General features: G+C 37.1%; 1 protein-coding gene across 1 annotated transcript in view; it reads right to left on the bottom strand.

Annotated features, from left to right (window-relative positions):
- The window catches only part of LYPD6 (LY6/PLAUR domain containing 6), a 154980-nt gene that overhangs the window by 7233 nt on the left and 123963 nt on the right, over window positions 1-23784 (bottom strand). Inside the window, exons 3-4 of the mRNA XM_074215145.1 lie at window positions 16856-16954; window positions 543-673 (exon numbers count right to left, since the gene is read on the bottom strand). Of these exons, the coding sequence (XP_074071246.1) occupies window positions 543-673; window positions 16856-16954 (230 nt within the window). The remainder of the gene's footprint in view (window positions 1-542; window positions 674-16855; window positions 16955-23784) is intronic.

Genomic DNA, 23784 nt, shown 5'->3' with positions numbered 1-23784 from the left:
ATCTTCTTCAGGAAAACTCTTGAATTCTGGTACTTTGCCTCTCTTAATCATTTCCTATTAATCCTGTATTTAGTTTGCACAAATTTGTTAGCTTATAGTCTCCCCCTTTTGATTATAAGCACCTTTAGCACAGAGACTCTTCTGCCTCTTTTTGCCTAGAATAGTTCCTGGAACATATTGGGTGATTAGTTAATGTTTTCTGACTGCCTGGCTGACCTTAGTGCTCATTCTGGACGCCCCTTTGACTTAGTCCTCGAGTCTATGAAGGCAAAGCTGGAGAAGGAAATGGCAAACCACTCCAGTAGCATTGCCAAGAAAACCAAATAGCGTCACAAAAAGTAAGACATGATTTAAAAAAAAATCCAACAACAACAACAACAAACTGACCATGAGCAGAGAGTACACTTCCTTGAAGAGGGAAAAATTAAGACAGTTTAAGGAAGTAGCAATTCAGTGGATTCTGGGGAGTGAACTGTGACCAAAGTCAAATACTATTAGAATTCCATCTGATTTGCATTAATCTTGTTTATTTGGTCCCTAACCTTGTGTCCTTCTTGTTCTAAGTCTATGCAGCCAGTAGACAAGCATTCTTCTAGAGGCACACAACGTTTGGTGACTGATAAGCTGTTTCCAGTGGTTTCCATGGTGTGTTGAGTGTAGCAGTATCTGGTCTCTGCAAAAAAAAAAAAAAAAAGAAAATACTTTTTATTTGAGAGAGGGAAAACCATCTCAATAAACCCAAGAATCAAAGATCTTATGTACATAAGACTAAGGGGTATACTTTTATCTCAGGGAAAAAGTGCTAATCTCAATGTGCATATATCAACACAAGTATCATTTTATTTTTAAATTTTCAATATCTCAAAATTTTTGTCCAGTCACACTCACTTTCTTTTTCTGTCAGCTTCCCCTTGGGTACACGATGATATTTTAAACAACATGGTTCTGAGTCTTTCATAACCCCAATCTAAGAAAAGGATTATTCCTGCTTTGTCAGTAGGGACATCCCTCTAATTGTTTTTTTCTTGGATTGGAGGATATAGTAGGAGTATCTAGTGATAAGGCCTTTCAAGGGGCTTGAAAATTCAATTCAAACAAGTATTTATTAAGAGCCTACCATGTTTAAGGTATGAGTCAGCTTGATATAACAGATAAAGAGATTTACAGTCCTAGAGACTTAGATTCAAATCCTACTTTTAACATACACTGTGTAACTCTGTTACATAGCCTTTTATTTGACCTTGATAAGGATCAAAGATATGTCCTCTTAATTTGGGGTCATAAACAATATTAGCAGTCTAATGATCATGATCCTCTTTTCAAAACAATGTTTGATTTTTTACTGCATAAAAATACATATGATTACAAAGGAAGTCAATTATAATGAATTATAGTTGTCAATATGCTAAATAATTCACAGGCACCCTGAAACCTATCCATAGACCCCTTGAGGGTTTGTAAAGTCCCCTGATCCAAGAGTATAAGTTATAAAGCAGTACCAATCTGAACTGGTTTCCTCCTTTGAGGAGTTTGCTGTACCAATGAAAAATCACAGGACCACTCCCCCTCTCCCTGTCCCCAAAATATACAGTATTTTTTGAGAGCTAGGGAGGTCCAGCCATGTAATTTCATCAGGATAGAAATGAACAGTCTGCAAATGCCTACCACTGATGAGTCTTTAACTATCATCTTAAGAGAATTGTCTAGAGCATGGAGAGGTTAATAGCAAAGCATTAGAGGCAAGATGGGAGCCCAGTGAATAGTTATCCACTATACCAGGCTGGGGACACAAAAGTAGAAATAAATATGACTTCAAGAAGCTAATGTTCTTCTGGGAGATTAAAAAAAAAACCTAAGCAGATACACAAAAATACAAAAAAAAATTTAAGGAAAACTGTATTAACAAACAGTATTTGAAACATATTTGAGACATATTTATGGAACAGGAATAACATAGCCCAGGAAATTAGTTAACTATTTATAAGTTGCAAACAGGATAAATTAATGCTGCATTAGGAGGCATTTTCCTTAGGTAGAAGAAAAACTTTCTTAACAATAAAGTTGCTTAGATACTTATATAGTTTAAAAAGGAAAGTTGGACAAAATCCTTTCAGAAGTTTATTGAAAGATAAGAAAATATTTCAGTCTTAGAAGGGTCTAGTTCCATGTTGCCATAGCTTCCACTTAGACCTTTGCAGATTAAACAATGTTCTGTACCATTGCCTCTGATCCACCTATAACCGTAAGAAAGAGGAATAATTTTTTTTCCAATTTCCAGAGGAACAAAATGAAACTCATAGAAAGCTAAAGGCAAGTCCACAGAGCTAACACATGCATGAGACATAACTAGATCTTGAGTCTTCTGAATCCAGTACACCTTAAACTTCTCTGAATGAAGGTAGCAAGATAAATTAGATAATCTTTTGACATCCCTCCTGGATCTGCAAATCTATGAAAACTCCAGGTCTTGTGAAATGTCATGGAGATATTTAAATGTAATTTAAAAACTGAAGAAAGATCACTGTTTCCTAGGATAATTCTAGAAAGCCTCCAGGAAGTGTCCAATATTCTAGGCCTTGATTATCAGGTTTAAAAAAATAGTGAATAATTCTCAAGAGATGTCATCATGCCATTTCTTCACTCTATCTTGGATACATCTAGGTGTAATTTAAACATTTTTAGGCATTTAATGGCTAATGCAGAATTAGGACCCACTATGATGTTATTTATTGGGCAATTGCAAACCCCACCAGATTCTATCATCATTTTGGCATCTTGTAACTGAAGAAGTAATCACATCTAGGAGAAGAGAGCTTGAACATTTTAGATGCTTAGTTTAAGTCAACACAGACCACTTTAATGTATATCTTTGAAGCCTTGAAAATACAGGGATCTTAATATGCTTTCTAGGAAAAAGTTCATAAAGCTTTCTGGTTGAGTCAAAATGCTTATAAAAACTTGCCAAAACATACCACTATGCACATTGATAATTACTCCATATCCAGGGTGATGCCATTTTTCAGAAACCGTTTAATAAGAATCAATTCTAAGTGACCCTATTTTCCTAGGCTCCTTGCACCATAGACTTAGAGCTAAAGTGATTTACTAGTATTTTAAGTGACAGAGCCAGGATTCAAACTGGGATCCAATTTTCTACTGCAACAGGTGAAGGTTTTTTGAAGGAACAGAAATGCTACCAAAAGAAACTTGGAATTTTGTGATGAATATTCTTGACCCAAAGTCTTTATAGTATTTTATAAAAACTGCTATGACCTAATCCTTTTCTGAAGAGGAAGAAAGCATCAGTTCTCTCTGAAACAGGGGGAAGACATTCTTTCTCTGAGGTCATTATTTAGGGGACTGGGAATGATTGAGGCATCTGTGGTCTATTCATTAAGACTGGTCCAAGTCAAGGTACTCCCCACAGAAGCTCTTGGCAATGGCATAAACCTCCCATTACTTTACTTTCAAATGCTCAATCAAGTCAATAAAAGTGGAATGCTCTTATCTCCTACATTTACCTCATCAGGTCAAGGAAGGAACCAGCTAACTAAAAGCAGTTACCTAGGGTTATACTACTACAAAGGCAAATATAAACTACTGAGATAAGATCTCATCAGTGTGCAGGTAAATAACTTTATGACTTCAAATTATAAATCAGATATATTTTCCAAACAATGAATTATCCTAGTTTTAAAGTAGCTTTATGGTGACAGTGATTTGTTCAATCTAGACATAATTCCCTTACACCTTTCCTCTTAGTGACAAGCTATTTAATTATCTTCTTGGTAAAATTATTCCATTAAATAAGATGAAACAAGGAATAAAATTATGTGCTGAGTTTCTCCTTTGGGAGAATAAAGACTCTGTTCAAAGAATAGAAAGGAACAGGTAGGTCTTTGTTGTTCACAAACTCCCTTCTGGGAATTCTCACTTAGGAGTTTTGCAGATAGTTTTCTTTTAATCAGGCTGGAAAAAACTTAACCAACACAAATATAATGAAAACAAACAAGTAAAGCCTTACATTGTTACTACTTTCATCAAAGCATCAGACTGTGCTCATTCCTATGGCATTAGAACTGCAAGTATACATTCCACTTCTTCTCTAACCCAAATGCTATGTTTGTAAGTACGTTTCTTTCTGTTAATGTTGCTAGAGTAAAAGGGATTTCTCTGACAATGTGATTTTCTTGCAAAACTCATTTAGACTCTTGGTCTCAAAATTGTGGGTGGACTGTCATGTTGATGAATGCTGAACATCAACTGCAAAAGACTATTAACCACGTATTTTGATAGCTTTGAGTTAGTCTTGAGGTTATATTAGAAATGGGCTCCCTGGGGCGGAGCCAAGATGGTGACATGAAGGGATCCGGTCTTAGGAGCTCTCTGATAAAAACTCATAAACTAAGGACTCTAACTAAACTTTCGAGAGACAGAACCCACAAAGGGAACCAGTGAGGCGGTTCTCCTACTCAAGGTAACCTGGAAAAGAGCAGAAAGGCTCTGCTCCCCGGGGTCGGGTCCGAGGGGCAGCCCACCGGAGGGTTGGCCCCCCAGAGTGAAAGAACTTCAGCCTCCATGAGGCAGCCCCAGGGCGCTGGGAGTCTCAGCTCATAGCAGTGGGGGAGTCCCCTGAGCTGCACCCCGAGGAGCACTGGGCACAAAGTGGGGGGAACAGTGGGGGACCTCTGCCAGAGTGAGCATGTGGAGCCCAGCCCTCAGGGCACACAGCACACAGCTTGGTCTTTCCCCAGTCCAGATCCAGGAAACAGAAGCAGGCATGGCTGGTAAGCAGGAGCCTCCAGGGCATGAGCCCATTGAGCTGAGGGAGGGGAGTGAAGAGAGACTGCAGAGTTCTTCAGTCCTCTGCCCCTGGAACAGGACTATGGGGCTCTGACCACATTCAGATCCTGATCGCAGTCCCCCATAGAACAGCAGCGGCCCCCCCACCTCGGCCTCGTGGCAGAGAGGGCGGTGCATATGGTCATTCACAGACCAGGAGGGAGGACAGAGCCTCACACACTGAGACCCTTGTGGGAGTGCCCCAAAAGCTCAGGAAGCACCCCAAAACCAGGCCCAGGCTGGGAAAATGAGCAAGCAGAGAAACAAAAAGAAGACTATTGAAAAATATTTTGCAAATGAGCCCAAAAAGGATCAAAATACTCAGTCTGAAGATGAGGAAGCACAAGCTCCTGCATCTACAGACTCCAAGAAAAACAGAAATTGGGCTCAGGCTATGACAGAGCTTAAAAAAGACTTCGAAAATCAAATGAATGAGTTGGAAGAAAAACTGGGAAAAGAAAGGAGAGAGATGCAGGAAAAACATGAAAATGAAGTCAGCAGCTTAGTCAAGGAAATCCAAAAAAATGCTGAAGAAAATAGCATGCTAAAAACCAGCTTAGGTCAAATGGATAAAACAGTTCAAAAAGTTATTGAGGAGAAGAATGCTTTAAAAAGCAAAATTGGCCAGATGGAAAAAAGAGATAAGAAAACTCTCTGAGGAGAAGAAATCCTTCAGACAAAGAATAGAATTCAGGGAGATTGATGAATTTAACAGAAATCAGGAATCAATACTTCAAAACCAAAAAAATGAAAAATTAGAAGAAAATGTGAAATATCTCATTGAAAAAACAACTGATATGGAAAACAGACTTAGGAAAGATAATTTAAAAATTATTGGAATACCTGAAAGTCATGATCAAGAAAAGAGCCTTGACATCATTTTGAAAGAATTACTACAGGAAAATTGCCCTTATATTCTAGAAGCAGAGGGCAAAATAGAAATGGAGAGAATCCACTGATCCCCCCGAGAAGGAGATCCCAAAAAACCAACCCCTAGGAATATTATAGCCAAGTTCCAGAACTCCCAAGTCAAACAGAAAATATTACAAGCAGCCAGAAGGACACAGTTCAAGTATCATGGAGCTGCAGTCAGGATCACACAGGACTTAGCAGCAACTACATTGGGAGCTCGTAGGGCTTGGAATACAATATACCAGAAGGCAAAAGAACTTAGAATGCAGCCAAGAATGAGCTACCCAGCAAGGCTGAATGTCCACTTCCAGGGAAAAAGATGGACTTTCAATGAACCAGGGGAATTTCAAATGTTCCTTTTGGAATGGCCAGAGCTGAACAGAAGGTTTGATCTTCAGATACAGGACTCAGGTGAAGCATGGAGATTGGAGGAGAGGGGGGAAATATGAGGGACTTCATGAGGATGAACTGCATGTATAGAAAAATGATACTGATAATAGTCATAGGAACCTTCTCAGTTAATAGAGCAGGTAGAGGGAGCTTTTATAGTTGAAGCACAGGAGAAAGGCGAATTTGAAGATAAAATATGGTGTAAAAATGGAGTCAATAGAAAAAAAGGGAAATGGAATGGGAGAAAGAGAAAGGAGAGGGGGAATAGGCCAAGATATTTCACATAATAAGATTTCTTTATTATAATGAGCTATTGCAATGATATGGAAGGGGGGAGGCAAGGGGGAATGAGGGAACCTTTGTTCTCATCAGAGATGGCTAGGAGAGAAAACAGCAAATATACTCAATGGGGTATAGACATCGGGTGTAAGAAGGAGGGGGGAGCAGGGGGAAGGGGTGGGGATGTGAATAAAGGAGGAGAGGATGGACCATGGGGGGAGAGTGTTCAGATATAACACATTTTCTTTTTTACTTCTTTCAAGGGGCTGAGATTGGAAGGCCTGCCCAGGACCATAGGGCCAGGTGGATTCTGGGCCTAAGGAGTGGTATGGGGGTTCAGGGCTTCTTGGCCCCAGGACCAGGGATCTGTCTGCTGCGCCACTCAGCGATCCTAAAGCAGAGTCATAGTGAAAGGAGAGAGAAAATATAGTACATGGTAGTGGAGAAATAAGAAAGGAGGGAGTTGCGATCCGCAATGGCAATGTTGGAAAAATATGGAAATAACTTTTGTGATGGACTTATCATAAAGAATATGATCCACCCATGACAGAGTTGTTGGTGTTGGAACAAAGACTGAAGCACATTTTTTGTTATTATTATTTGGGGGAGGGTGCAGGGCAAGTGGGGCTGGGTGGCCTGCCTGGGGTCACATAGCAGGGTGATCTTTGGGTGTCTGGGGCCGGATTTGGACCCAGGTGCTCCTGGCTCAAGGGCCAATGCTCTGTCTGCCACCCAGCCACCCCTACTATTATTACTATTTTAATTTATTTTGGGTCTTTTTTTTTTCTTCTTTTTGGTTTTTGCAGGGCAGTGGGGATTGGGTGGCTTGCATGTCACATGGCTGGGTGATTGTTGGGTCTATGGGGCTGGATGTGGGCTTGGGTGCTTGTGGCTCCAGGGCTGGTGCTTCGTCCATTGTGCCACCTGGCCATACCTACAATTATTACTATTATTTTTTTTAATTTTAATTTTTTTCTCTCCCCTTTACTTTTTTTGCCCAAGCAAGTCTATCTATATTCATGGGAGGGAGGGGTATTTTGTTTACTTGCAAATAAGAATATTTTATTAATTTAAAATAATTTGTACAAAATGAGAATAAAAAATAAATTAAAAAAAAAGAAATGGGCTCCCTGATAACTCCAGGTAAAAGATAACACGTGGATTTGAATTTCTAATTGGCTAGTTTTTGGCCACTAAAATCTCATATTCTTATAAAAACATAATATTCTCATAGGTTGTGAAACAAAAATTATTTGCCATGAAAATGTACCAAATGTACCAAAGATTGTTCAATGAATTATTTGAGAAAAACAGAAAAATGATTTTCACTGAGCCTCTACATACAATGTATAAAGACATCACATTTCCATTAAGCTCACATCCAAGTTCTGAAATGGAAAACCATTTAAGGCATGATATAGTTATTATTTGGCAGGTAATAATACAGGTTTCTTTTGACCATTAGCATTCAGCTTCTCATAATGGCTATCTGTATTTTTATGCTACTTTGCTTACATATAGTATGAACACATTATTCTAAAAATGAACAAATCACATTCAAAAAAGTTTCGCTTGCTAATTGGCTGGACTTATGATAAGCACATTGCTTTTGCTCAAATAACTGATATTTGGATTCTTTAGGAATATATTTGTTAACTGGAGAGATGTAGGGGGGGAATGCCTTTTGAAAGATAAGAGATTAAAGGGAGATATGTTTTGAAAGTGTTATAATGAGTGACTCTTAAAAAAAATAGATGAACAATGAATCAGTCTTTCCTTAGTAAATCTGCAATCAATTTATGTAGCTCAAAGTGGAAGATAAATAAAACATTCTCCATTACTGGTTTTTTATCCTCTTCCTTCTCCTTCTTCTTCTACTTGGGATTTCTTTCATTTATGGCACAAAGATATGTTGAGTGACTTGCCTATGGTCACATAACATGTATACATCACTGGTAGAAATTAAACCCAGTCTTCCTGACTTCCAGGCTAAGTCTCTATCTGCTACCTCATACTGTGTCCTCTGTTTTGTTACCTTGAATAGTCTCATAACTACATTTTAAAAGCAAAGTTAAAGATCATAGAAAACTGATTTAGGAAATCAACTGTCAGAGCTACATTATTTGAAAACTACTGAGTTCAGAGTCTAGCATATAATAGGTGCTCAATAAATACCCATTGACTGTTTGTTCCTGGGAATTATCCCAAATTCTCTCATCATATATTATTTGTCTTTCAAAGACAAGTTCCTCTTCATTCTTGAAACTGAGTCTTTGTTCTTACCAAGGGTACATTCAGAAGCTATTTTTATTAGTTCTTGAAACGTATCTCATTCAATGGAATAATATTACCAAGAAGTTAATTAAGTAATATTAGATAATTTAGACAATATAATTAGTTATCTTAGCAAAGGAAATTGTTGTTTATTCCAGTTACTGCTAAAGAAAACTCTAGAAAAACACCTTTCCATCTCTTCATAGTTGAAATTTTTTTAATAGACTACAAAGTTTGTTTTTTTTTACATTTTTAACTACTTCAAATCCTTTATTTGAAGTAGTTAAAATCTAGGTCCAAATGTAGGTCCTGTCAAGGCTACACTTCTGTATTAGATTATTTCTTCTATTCCTTTCTTTGTTCTTACTCTTTTTTTATACATTACTAAAATTTTCTACTAAAATATTAAGAGTAAACATAATACCCCTCCCTCACAAAAAATTTAAAACCTCATGAAAAATAAAGTAAAAGAAAGAGAAAAAAATGTGTTTCAGTCTGTGTTGTGATACCATCAGCTCTGTCTCAGGTGGATCACATTCTTTTTTTTTTTTTTTTTTAGAAAGATTTTATTTATTTTGAGTTTTACAATTTTCCCCCCATTCTTGCTTCCCTCCCCCTCTCACCTTCCACAGAAGACATTCTGTTAGTCTTTACGTTATTTCCATGGTATACATTGATCTCATTTGAATGAATCACATTCTTTATCATAAGTCCATCATAGAAGTTACTGCCATTTTTCAACAGTTGCTGTTGCTGATTGTAATTCCCTCCATCCATTCCTTCCCACTACCATCTACTATATTGTCTCTCTCCTTTCACTATGTCTCTCTTCAAAAATGTGCTGTGGGGCAGCCAGGTAGTGCAGTGGACAGAGTACTGGCCTTGGGGCTAAGAGGCCCCAAGCCCACATACCACCCCAGAGACTCAGCAACCACCTCGTCCAGTGGTCCCAGACAGGCCATCCAATCCCAGCACATTGCAAAAAGGAAAAAAAGAAAATGTGTTATATCTGACTATCCTCTCCTATAATCTGCCCTCTCCTCTATCACCCACTTCCTTCCCCTTCTCCTGTCCTCCTTCTCTCCTTTTTCATTTAGATGTCTATACCCTATAGAGTATGTATATTGTTTCCTTTCTGAGCCATTTCTGATGAGAATGAAGTTCCCTCATTCCTCCATACCTTCTCCCCTTCCATACCATTGCAAAAGCTACATGGAATATCTTTTACATGAAATATCTTAGCCTACTCTACCTCTCCTTTTTCTTATTCCCAGTACATTTCCCTTTCAGCCACTGACTCCATTTTTATCATATATTAATCTTCAAATTCAGTTCTCTCCTGTGCCTCATCTAAAAAGCTCCTTCTACCTGCTCTATTAAATGAGAAGGTTCACATGAGTATTATCAGTATCATTTTTCCATGTGGGAATACATGCAGTTCATCATCAAGTCCCTCATAATTTACCCTTTCCTCCACTCTCTTTACTTCACCTGAGTCCTGTACTTGAAGGTCAAACTTTCTGTTCAGCTCTGGTCATTTCAACAGGAACATTTGAAATTCCTTTGATTCATTGAAAGTCCACCTTTTTCCCCCCAGAAGAGGATATTCATTTTTGTTGGGTAGTTGATTCTTGGTTGCATTCCAAGTTCTTTCCAAGTCCTACAAACCCTTAATGTGGATTCTGCTAAGTCCTAGGTGATCCTGACTGTAGCATTATTATATTTGAATTGTTTTATTCTGACGACTTGTAGTATTTTTTCTTTGACTTGGGAGTTCTGGGACTTGGCTATAATATTCTTGGGAGTTTTATTTGGATCTCTTTCCAACAAAGATTGGTGGATTCTCTCAATTTCTATTTTACCCTCTGCTTCTAGGATATCAGGACAATTTTCCTGTAGGAATTCTTTAAAAATGAGGTCAAAGCTCTTTTCCTGAACATGACTTTCAGCTATCCCAATAATTTTAAAATTATCTTTCCTGAATCTGTTTTCCAGATCAGTTCTTTTTTTTCAATGAGATATTTCACATTTTCTTCTAATTTTTCATTCTTCGTTGTTGAACTATTGTATTTTGATTTCTCGCAAAGTCATCAACTTCTTTAGCTCCATTCTTCATCTGAAGGATTTGTTTTCTTCAGAGAGCTTTCTTATCTCCTTTTCTGTCTAACAAATTCTGCTTTTTAAAGCATTCTTCTCCTCAATAACTTTTTGAACTGTTTTATCCATTTGACCTAAGCTGATTTTTAACACTGGTTATTTTCTTCAGCATTCTTTTTGGATCTCCTTGACTAAGCTGCTGACTTTGTTTTCATGTTTTTCCTGCATCTCTCTCATTTCTTTCCCCAATTTTTCTTCTATCTCCCTTACTTGATTTTCAAAATCTTTTTTGAGCTCTATCATATCATGACCCCAACTTCTATATTTCTTGGAGTCTTTAGATGCAGAAGCTTGGACTTTTTCATCTTTAGATTGAGTATTTTGGTCTTCCATGGGACCAAAGTAATTGTCTATGGTCAGGTTCCTTTTTTTTCTGTTTACTCATTTCCCCAGCCTTTGCCTGGTTTTGGAGTGTTTCCTGAGCTTTTGAGTATTATTGGGACACCCCCACAAGGAATTCAGTGTATGAGGTTCTGATTTCTCTCCTGGTCTGTGAATGACCACAAGCATGCCCCTCTACCATGGGGCTGTGAGGGGGGGATGTCCCTGCTCTATTGGGGGGGGGGCTAGACAGCAACAAGGGTCTATCTGAATGTGGTCAGAGCCCCAGAGTCCTGTTCCAGGGACAGAGGACAGACCTCAGCAGTCTCCCTCCACTCCCCTGGGCTCAACACTCAGGGCTCAGCTGCCTGGAGGCTCCTGCTGGGTGACTCCACAGGCCTGCTTCCATTTCCTGGATCTGGGCTGTGGAAGTATGACTGTGCTGAGGGCCTGGGCTGTGCAGAGTGTGGTGGCTATGCTGAAGGCTTGGGCTTCACAGTCGCTCTGTCAGAGGTTTCCCTGATGATCTTCTAAGTTGTTCTTGGTGCTCCCTGGGGTGTAGGTCAGGAAACTGCTTCTGCTGTGGAGAGCCATAGCCACTTCCAGGCAGCCAGGGCTGTTCCCCAGAGTCTGAAGTTCCTTTGCTCTGGCGGCTTCTCCCACCCCGTGGAACAGAGTTTTTCCACTATTTTCCAGGTTACCTTGGGCTGCATAATTGCCTCACTGGATCTTTCTGTGGGTTCTGTTTCTCAAAAATTTAGTTGGAGTCATAATTTTAAGGTTTTTGAAATATTTTGGAGAGAGCACCTAAGAGGCTCTTCTCCTGCCATCATCTTGGCTCTGCTCCTGACTACAATCTATTTCAATCCTAGTTAAAAATCAGCTCAAAAAGGGTAATAGGAGATGAATCTGAAGTTATTTTTGAGTATGTGTGTGCGTTTTGCTGCTAGTGCATGGTTCCTCAATGTTAAAAATTTGACTTTCAAATCAATAAGACTAACTTGCTGAGACAACCATAGATGTGCACTCATGTAAGTAGGAAATTCCCAATGGCAGATATTAAAAAGTAAAAATTAACTGTTAGGGTACTTGACTAAATAACAACCACTTTATCATTTATTATTATTCTCAGTCTCTCCTAAGAGAGATGCAAAATAGATGTTTATTTTTCACTGACTTGTAAAAATCAAATACAAACTCCAAATAAGAAAAGAGTCAGCAAGTATTTACTCAACAGTTACTATATGCTGAGTCCTATGCTAAGACCTGGAGATATAAAGTAAGGCAAAAACAGCCCCAACCCTTAAGAAACAATCATTCCAAAGGGCAGTCTGTATGCCAAAACCCCCAAAAACCAACTATATGCAACTATAATATAATGGAATATATAATGGAACAATATAAATGAAAAGTCATTGCAGAGGGAAGGTACTCAGGTGGGGGATAGAGAGAGATTGGGGAAGGTCTCACTTAAGTATTTTATTTTGAGAAATAAAAAGATTAAAAATAATAAAGCAAAAATAGGCTTGTCATAAAGGCTGTGATATATGAGAAAGCACGTGTGTGTGTGTGTGTGTGTGTGTGTGTGTGTGAGAGAGAGAGAGAGAGAGAGAGAAAGAGAGAGAGACAGACAGATAGACAGACAGAGACAGAGACAAAGAAAGACAGAAAGAGAGACAGACAGATGTGGATTAAATTCTGAAAAAGAGGCATTGTGAGACAGTGAGTAGAAATGAACAGATCTGGTAGTCATGAAACTAGGTTTCTACTAGATGTAGCTTAGATCAAATCACATAGCTCTTTAGTTGTCTCCAGTTTCCTCATCTGTAAAATGTTTGGGGAAAGGGAAAAAAATCTAAACTAGGTGAACTTTCCCTTTAAACCTGTGTAATTCTAGGGAACATGGAGGTTGAGGTTAGAGTGTGATAACTAATAAAAAGAGTAGACAGCTATATTATTGAAAAAAAACAGTTCAAGATAGTCATGCTAATGTTAAGTGTAAAACATTTCAGGATAAACAATGTGAAGCAGAATAGATTCTAATCCTTGATGGTCTGAAGATTCATAAAAGAAAAAATAACTCCCTAACTGTTAAAAGCTTAAAACTTTGGCCAAAAAAAAATTGCTAGAAAAATTCTTACTGAAAAATCTTTCTGAGTGTGAGATACTTCAGCCCTTGTTCTTTTGACCACAACAGATTAAGACTCGGTCCAAAGAATTGGTCAACTTGCATTGCTGCAATCTGTCATCATGTCCCTGAAGTACCAGGTGTGTAGTCACAACCAATTCTGCCATGGTTGCATGAACACACCCACTGTGAAAGCTTTTGTAGTTAATCATTCTGCACTTAGGGTTTGGGGATTTTTCCCCCTGGAGGTAATTAGCCATTAGACTTACTAAAAGACATTTTTCATGTCAAGGGGTCAATGGCTTCTATGAAGGGAAGAGGGTGGAGCAGTAAGGGAATGAAAAAAGGAGACTAATTTGGCTCAACAAAGAATAGAAGAAATAGCATATCAGTTATTGAAAACAAGTCAAACATCAGGTCATTTCTGAATGGCAAATCAACTGAATATAGGCTAGTCAAGCCTGGGGGCAAAAATCACTGTTCTACATGTCTATTTATTCTTACTTGACTCTCTTACAATCAAAGTAAAGAAAAAGCAAAGAAACTGAATGAGAAAAAGAAATCTATTCACAGCAAAAAGAAAATGCTATCCCTTAGAAAATAGCAGTGTTTGTCAATTTTTGGCACTCTAAATTAAACTAATATAATTTTAAATTATATCTTCATTTTTAATGGTATATTTGAATTTTATCATAAATAGGAAAACCAATGCCTCTGACAATTGACAAAGAAGAATTTGCACTAAAGAAAGGACATTGTATGGTATTGTTGATAGCATATTAGACTTGGAATCTGAAAGACTGGGTTCATATCTCACCCAAGGTACTTAATAGCTGTGTGATTTTCAACAAGTCCTTTATCTTCTCTGTGTCTCAGTTTCTTCATCTGTAATATAAGCAGATTGGACCTGTGGTCTCAAGGTCCCTTCTAGCACCAAATCTATGATCAGATTATTTGTGCATATATTTTCATTTTTCACTCTTTTGAACATGTTGTGAGGCACAGTTCTTGTACACTAGACAAGAAGACAATAGGTCAAGAACTTTTTTTCCCCCTAATATCATTGATATAGGAGAAAGAAACAGAGGTCACAATCCAGAAAATTAAATTAAAAAACAAGAGCAGTGATGGCTGCTAGTTGGGCAAATTGGCCAACCACAAATGTAAACAATGAAAGTGAACTAAGGGGGTAATGGTTTCAGCCAAACCAGACCAAGATGGGACATCTGATAGCCAATGACAGATTCACTGCTGTTCCCACTACCAATGCTGAGAGCTTCAGGGTACAGACAAATTATTCTTAACCACTTACCTCTTTGAATCCTATTACAATCATACTTAGGCCCTCCAATAAAGATAAGATAGTGAAAGAAGAAGATATTCTTTCAGTCTTTCAGTTCCTATTTAAAAATAAAAGATTACCCCAAAATTAAATCTGATAGAATAATTACTGATTAAATCTTAACCACATCTTCCCTACACTAATGAAAATTTGTTAATATCATAAAGTTTTATCACTGTGTTAGGGGTAGAGTGTGTTTAAATGGGAAAAAATGAAGATTGAGTTCTAGCTTCTAGGGATGTTTTTTTCTGCTGTCTTTGAATCTTTAGAATATGGGAGTGCATCTCATATTAAATAGGTATCTGATTCAAGAGTCCATAGGAAAAGAAAGTAATCTCTGATTATCCAGGTACAGATATATAGAATGTATATTATCCAGACTTGAGTTCTTCCTCCCCTTCCTTTGCTCTGTGTGTCTAAATTTCTAACTGAAAATGAATAAGGGGTACTGAAAAATGGCCTTCATTTCATGAATGATGAAAAATTCATATCTTGTTTTCAGCACTGATAAAAGATTTGCAGGAGAAAGATAATACAAGTATTCAACAAAATAAAGAATTATACCTTTCCCCTTATTGCAGTTATCACATTCTTCCTATTTACTGTTACCACATGTAATTAAGAATTAATTGATAGTTGTGAGGACTTTGGTACTGTCTATATAATTAAAAATATTAGAATGAAAAATTGATGGAACTTAGCTTGGTGTGGTGAAATATACTAGTAAGTAACAGAAAGACTGAGGTAGGTAGATCTCTTAAGCCCAGGGGGTTATGAGCTGCTCTGGTGTTCACCTGATAATAATAATAAAGTTAGCCATCAAGGTCAGCTCGCCACCAAGTTTCCAAAAGAAAGGGGAGAGCTAGCCCTGGTTAGAAAAAAAGACAAGGTTAGAGCTTCTGTGATAATTAGTACTAAGGCTAAAGTTCATAAATAACCTCTGTTTTTCCAATCTGGATGGGATAAGAGAAGACCCAATCCTTTTTTTTTAATGGTGGATATGAGGTGTATATAGTCATGGGGGGGGGGGGGTTGCAAGGCAAATGGGGTTAAGTGGCTTGCCCAAGGCCACACAGCTAGGTAATTATTAAGAATTTGAGACCGGATTTGAACCCAGGTACTCCTGACTCCCGGGCCGGTGCTTTATCCACTGCGCCACCTAGCCTCCCCTATATAGTCATTTCAATAACCAAATCAAATCAGTAGGAAAGCTAACATAACTAGAATGAGAGTAGTCCAATTATTTCATTGATAGAGCTTCCAGTGAGAAAACTCCCTCTTCCAATACAGATCAGCACTTTCTCTGAAACTTAATAGCTTTATAGAGTCACCTGAAGCTATGAGAGATTAAATACCTTGCTCAGGAGCATGGACAGTCTTTCAGAGGCAAAACTTGACCCCAGAATTCTTTAATCTAAGGATAACTTCTTATCCGCTCTGCCTGAAAAATTAGTCATTAAAATGTTCCTTCCATTATCACTCTTCCACCCCTCTCATTTAACCCTCCTCAAAAGAATTAACCAATTATTAACTGAATGGGCTTACTCAATAGCCAGCTGCTTTTTCTGGTTGAAAAAAGGACATGTAAATGAGTTCAGCTTCTTCCCAGTTGGGGTATCTGGGTCAACCTTTAATGTACCAAATTGGCATCTATCCCTCACTCTTTAGCTAAAGCAGTTTTAAATTTAGAGCTTTAATGTATCAAGTTTATTAAAAATCCCAACATCCTCATGAAATCACAGGACAGAAATGCCCAGTTACATAACTGATGAATGGAACCTTTATATGAACATCAATGCATAATTTGCATGGAGACATTTGCTATGCAATGATTAATGCTGTAAATATTAAGAGTGACAGAACCCAATAGCTACCCATTCTATTTTTGGCTCTTCCTTTCCCTTGATCTAAGATTTCTGGAACATTGCTCGCCCCTTTCTGTGCCTCACTGACCCTCTGTAAGAGGTAACCCTATTTCCAGTGTCTGTGGTTTAGCTTCTGCTTATGTTTATGCTTATGTTTAGTTTATGCTTCTACAAGTAACAGATGGGATTAACACTACTTCTAAAAACTGCAGGAAAGAAGAGCAGTTGAGAAGTATAAGCACATCTCTTTCAACATTCTTTCTTTCCATACACTGAATCCAAATCAGAGGCCCTGCCTGCAAGGAACCAGCCCTTATGAACCCTTTTTCCTCCTGGGAGTTTTACCTCGAGGACAGTAGATATCTGGAGCCCATCGGTTGCATTCATAATTGTCTGCTGCCTTTTCACAGGTGAAACACTTAAATCCACCAGGATATGGAGTGGCTACAGAAAAAGACCAATAAAAATGATGAACATTTTTGGAATGAGTGCGGAATCAAGCTTTATCCAATTGGTAATGATTTTGCTTTCAACAGGCATACCCAGTTTTTCAGTATTTACCATTTTTATATCAATTAATATGAATTCTTATCTCTAAGAGGTGAAATTTCTTTTTTGACCAATCCATATCTTTACCAGAGAATCTTATTTGTGCAGCCTTTGTGGACAGATATTTAGATTTGGTCTATTCTGGTGTGCATTCAGAAACATGATTAGGGTCACATTTTTTCCTGAAGAAGCAGAAGAAATTTAAAATTGAGTATGAGACTAGCTAGACCCACCTAATGCTCCACTCTATCCTGCCCAAGAAATCACAAAGAATATGACTAATCCCAGGAAGTCGTCTTCAGTTTTTGCTGCCAATTTCCTCATTCCATATATCTCCATCTGCATTCCTGAAGGGAGCTTTATATCACAGAGTTTTTAAACATAAGTTTCTAGAGGGCAGGTATTATATTGTAACCATAGTACACTAGGGCTTTGAATAATCTTTCATCATTAAAGTTTTATAAAAGGACACAGTCTACCAGAAAGTTCCCTTTCCTTTTCACAAAAGCAGTTTTATTTACTGCTAAAAGATTGTCATTAGCCACTAAATCATGACTGAAGAGCTTTGAATTTCATAAAACTGAACTTCCCCATTCCCCCCCTCTTGAAATTTTAGAAGGTATTATAAACTTTTGTGTATGTATTATAGATCCCCTTGGCATATCTAGTGAAGTCAATAGACTATACAGAATAATGCTTTAAAATGCATAAAATAAAATACTTAGGACTGCAAAGGAGAACAATTATTTTGTTATATAGTTGTCTATAACCCTAACTATATCTATAAATATACCTCTATATTCCTAAAGATATTTATCTAGCTCTAAATACATATAGGGATAAACTTACTGCTATAAATGTGTATATATGTATTATTTGAATATAGTCAGATCTATACCTCTCTACTTACCTAGTTAGAACTCTACATTTGGTATCAGGCTGGAGTTGAAATTTCACTCCAGTTGTTGGATTTTAGGCAAAATTCTAATCTCCCAGACTCAGTTTCCACATCTGTCAAATGGAGATGGCATCACTTGTACTACCAAACTCACAGGATTATTTTGAGGATCAAAGGAGATAAGATGTGAAAATTCTCTGTAATGTTAAAGCCATATAAATGTAATTTTCCTCACAAATTCCCCAGAGTAATTGAAAGTTGCAAACTCTAGAAATATTGCAACAACAGCAACCTATTGTTCTCCTCTGCAGATGGCTGAGTCATACTCCTGAAGTAATCATCCTTCTGCAAATTACCTTGCCCACATGGAACCAATTAAGGACGTTATTGACCATAAATGAAGGAGGAGGCACCGCTAAAAGCCAATGTTATGAGCCAGCTAGAACAGATTTTCACCTTGCCCAGAGTAACTATCCATTCAAGCACAGAACTGACTGTGAAGATTTCTGATAGGATTAAAAAGCATTGAGGAATAACACTATAACAAAAAGCATTTCATGCAAACCTCCTGGCTGGTCCATTGCTCAATAGACCACTAACCATTTGGTAACTCTCTGACTTTTTTTTTTGATCCAGTATCCTTCTCTAGACTCTTTCAAAGCAAAAGCTAAATATCACTTGTTAGATGGTTAGATGTGTTATATTCAGGCTCATATTGAACTAGATGGCCTTCAAGGTCCCTCCAAAATTCTGTGAACTTTGCAGGATCCATGCTTTTATCATATCCGCGCTCCCTCCACAAAGAGAGATTGCAATTCCTCCATGTGTCAGTTGGCCTCCTGACTGTAGATGAAAAATTCATCACCTGGAGGCCAGGCTTCTGGTGATGTGCATCTCTGAACTCTGGGGTGGGTTCTCAGACAACAGACATGGATTCCATTGCCAGGCCTGAACTTGAAGCCTTGCCAGCTCAGGAGGACAGGTCAGAGCTTGTGCTGTGTTTGCACAGTCTTCAAGAATTCCCTGTTCCCTGGAACCATGATAAAGCCTTAGAGGGGGATATTAGGACTTGGAAACTACAACTTCAAGGTGATGATAATAATAGGAAAAGACAGAAACTATCTCTTCACAAGGGCAGGTGATTTCAGCTAATTGGATAAAGACAAGATTATTTTGTGTATCTGTACATATATAATTTATATCTTTCCATCAGTCTTTAATGCTTTAAAATAGAAGAGATCATTTCACATGGACAGGTCCACACTGGAAAAATTTATAACATACAGGTTCTCAAATTCCTATAATACTTAAGCTTTTGAAATTCACAGAGGACTTTCTATTTTATGTACTATCTGAAAAGTGCAAAGCACAGCACTCTTACAGAATATTCATTCTATAAATATGCGTTAGGTTTAATTGAATCAAAAGAAAAAAGAAACAAAGAATCTTGGGAATGTGCCCTAATTTTAAAAACTTAAAAAAAATAGTTCTGCTGTCCAAGCTTAAAATAAGTTCAAAATATAAATGATCCTAAAGGACATAGGATCTTTTACATTCTGCTTATGTAATCTAAAGAGGAACTAAGAAGCAGTTTTGAAAAATATGTAAATGACATGTCAAGGGACAGCATTCCTCCAGAGGTGATCATCATATCCGCCAAGCTTTATGACTGCAACCTAGCCATACCAATTCAATCGGCATGATAAATTCACTGGGGCATCTGATTTTATCTGTCTGTCAATGCAGTCAGTGAAAAGCTGGCTAGAATGTTGGATTAGGTACTCCTGGACCCTTTCCCACTCAAGAGATAAATTGAGAACTTTGAATGAAGATTGAAGATCCAAGTGCACTGAGAATAAACGTATTGAATACTTGGCCATTAATAAAGTGCAGTATGCATGCATGTGGGTTATTTAATGGAATCTTAACCTCTAGATTCTCTCAGCAAAACTCTGGTAACACATTAGATTAAATTAAATGGATTTTTCCAGATGCTGTCATCTTTTGCCTCAGCAGAGCATAAGCTTTGAAAGTAATACAACCTCAGCAGAAATTCAAAGAGGAAAGTAAGATGAGAAATTCTATAGGGGAAGAGACCTAGGCTCAGGGCTCTTATCTCTGATTGTATTAAGTTAAGCAATAGATGTGTATATCATGAATATGGCATTGCAATTGACAAGATAAGCTCCTTTTCAAGAATTTTTATATTAAAAACTTTACATTATAATATCAATTTCTTCAAGTCCCATTGAATTTTTCATAGCTACAATTCAAAACCTACATGATGGTAAAATTGTTCCTTACTCTTGATAGTACCAATTAACAAAGCAAAGAAATAATTAAGCCTTTATGACTATTCTATTCTCTCTAGTGACTTTTCTCTATTCCTTTTGATGGATTTGTAGGCATCATAAGTCACCAATTCTAGCCCAGGCCAAAGAAAATGACTAAATATTCCCTTAGACAGGAATTCTATTAAAATAAATTCTACCTCTGACTCTCTGTATGTGAACAACTGTCTCTTGTAATGTGCTAACTGATACTACATCTGATAAAGAAGGGGAAAAAAGGAGAGGGAAAGAGGCTCCTAAGAGATGTGCCGTATTTTCTCTTTTGTTACTTCAAAGCAATAGCAAAGCAAGGAGAGTTTCAAATCGTTGTAGCCACAGCTGTGAATGAATCTAATTTGGCTCTTGATCACAGAGCTCATAAGCTTAGTACTCAGTATTTCAGGGCAGAAGTCCTGGGTCCCTCAAGAGAAAGTGATTGTAAAGCAAGAAAAGAAACTCCAGAGTGCCCAGTTACTTCCTGTAACATTATCTTCCCATTAACTCCTGTGGTCAGCAATGGTTTAACCTGCCATAATTCATTTGTAAGGCTTTGGAAAAGATTCAGGCTTTGTTTGAATCTCTTGGAATTTCTAACTGGGAAATGGACACAGGACACTGAAAATTGCTGAAAAAAAAGGAAACTTCATTTTTAAACATGTGCTGATATAGAAAGCATAACACTTAAAAAAATTCTTACAAAAATTCATTTCCATATTTCTCAGAACCTGGATGTAAACATCAAAATGAAAGAAATCTAACCTCTGCTTGTTCCTATCTCCATTTACTTACCAAAAAGAAAAGAAATATTCAATCTAATTTTAATAATATCTACATGTTTCTGATAGAATGAAGGCTATTGACTTCAATGAAAAACCTTCAATTAAGAAGCCACACATATGTTTTATAATATATTCCATTGGTATTATGCCTGGTGATGATGGTGACATAAAAGTAAGTCTCATGCTAGAGCCTATTCTGTCCTCTGCACACTCAAAAGTGAAGTTTTCAACATTATCCAGAGGAAAATTAGCTATTCTGAGAAAATATTTCTCTTCCAAGAAACTACAATCACAGAAATTTCTTATGGTTATTTAAAATAACAAAATCATCTATCCTTTATTCAGTCAGTCAAAAAACTTATGTTAAGTTCCTACTATGGACCAAGAATTGTGCTGTCATTGAATGTGACAATCAAAAAATTAGTTTCTTGGCCAGCTAGCTGGTATAGTAAGTAAAGTGTTGAACCTGGTGTCAGGAAGTTCAAATCTAGCCTCAGACACTAACTGTATGATCCTGGGCAAGTCACTTAATCCTGTCTGCCTCAGTTTTCTCATTTGCAAAAAGAGCTGGAGACAGAAGTGGCAAAACACTGCAGTATCTTTGCCAAGAAAAATCTCAAATGGGGTCACAAAGTGTCAAACATGACTGAAATTATTAAATAAGTAGCTTCTTTGCTCATAACAAGCTTCTCTTTTGAAATATTTTATTAGATTAAGCTTTGTCATTTTGAACAAGAAAATACCAAACCCCCCCAACCTAACGAATTATATATTAGAATATTACTTTATAATAGTACCAAAACTCTGAAAGTCACATTTATTTATTTATTTACAAGTGTCAGAAGACCTAGAAATCAGAGAATTAAGAGCTATGAAGGTAACAATAATTTAGAGATGACATTTAGATGGCACTATGAGATTTAGGAAGCCTTTGCATGTCTCCTTTTATTTGATACTCACAATGACTATAATTAGTCATTCTTTACAGATGAGAAAACTGAGCCTTAAAGAGGTAAAGGGATTTTCCCAGGCTTATAAAAGTCAGCAGTATTTTAGATGGGATTTGAAATCAGACCTTCCTGACTTCAATTCCACCTTTCAGGCCTTAGCTACCATGGGATAAACTCTGGGATAGCAAAATTTCAAGCATTTTCTTTCCAACAGATTTTGAAGAATCAAAATCGAATTGAACCAAAAGACATCTAAGACCCTTGAAGTGGGCATAAGTAGACCTTAGTACATTGCCAATGATGCCCTATTAGCAAAGAACTATCATAAAAGCAAACAAAAAAATGGGAGGGTTATGTTCAATTGGTTAAAGAGATGGTCTGGTCACATAGTGAGAAAATGGAATGACAAATAGACAGTTCAAGTGATAACTTGGCATTCGTGAAATATTAAAAGATCTATTAGGAAACCTCTGGTATATTGAGTAGATCATCTAATAGAACTTATAAAAGGTTACAAGAATGGTAAAATATGAGAAGGGGCTGCACCCAGCATCAGTGGAGAGAATCTCACACCAACAGGGTCATAGATTCATCAAAGCATTGAAGTTCCCTTCCAATACTGGTCTCAATTATTAATAGCTGGCAACTATTCAGTATTCATGAAAAATAGATTTAGACTGAATTAACACTGATCCACTTCTCAAAAGGAATCATTCAATCATCACATTACAGAGACTGATATCACCAGTATTCCTCTTAACCAAATATATAATTAAATATTTCATATTATGCAATTCTGGCAGAGTAGTTGTCTCTCCATGGAGAATGGTTAATTTCACTTTGCTGACTGAATCTCTATACCCATAAAATGGAGAGTTAGGGAAGTTTTAAGAATCAAAATCAAAATCAAAGGCAGTATGTTGTAATTGATAAATCATGGAATTTGAAGTCAAGAAGACCTTGGTTCAAATACCACTTCAGGTACTTTAGTAACTTTGTGTCTCATTTTTTCATCTGTAAAATGAGAGATTTGAATTTAATTGACTTCAGAACTGAGCACGCTGACAGAAACATACCAGGTATTTAGAGAATGGTCAATGATTTCACTCTAAGGTTACATCCAGTTTTAAATATATGATTTTATGAAAATAATGTATATTTTGCATGAAACATATATTAGAGTTAATATATAGAAAACTATCTATTTACTGATCAAAATTCTGATCTAAAAATGATTAAATGCACTTATGTCAAGTATAGTAATGCATTTAAGATCATTCAGAATCCAAAGGACAAAGACATCTCCAAAAGAGGTCTTTTATTAATGCCACTCTCAATGTCTCTAATTGAATTCAAAATAATAAAGAAATTTTTGACCAGATGGGAATAGATTCTTTTGTCTTTCCCTGGATTTTAAAATCACATCAGAGAAGTTTTCAAGGTCATCACATCTCACAAATACCTACTCCAGGTTCACTATTTTATTATTTATTTTGTCTTGTGTTATTGTTACTGTTGTTCAATTGTTCAGTTGTTTGATACTTTGTGATCCTATTTGGGGTTTTCTTGGCAAAGATTTTGGAGTAGTTTGTCATTTCCTTCTCCAGATCATTTTACAGAGACTGAGGCAAACAGAGTTAAATGACTTGCTCAGGGTCATACAATTAGGATCTGAGAAAAAATTTGAACTTTAGGAGATAAGATGCCCCTTTTAGATTTATTAAAGGTTGCTTTATATTTACATTCACAAATCTGTTAATCATTCTCC

The sequence above is a fragment of the Macrotis lagotis genome, chromosome 1, assembly GCF_037893015.1.
Source record: "Macrotis lagotis isolate mMagLag1 chromosome 1, bilby.v1.9.chrom.fasta, whole genome shotgun sequence".
NCBI classification, from domain to species: domain Eukaryota; kingdom Metazoa; phylum Chordata; class Mammalia; order Peramelemorphia; family Peramelidae; genus Macrotis; species Macrotis lagotis.
This window is presented reverse-complemented; position numbering and strand designations above follow the sequence as displayed.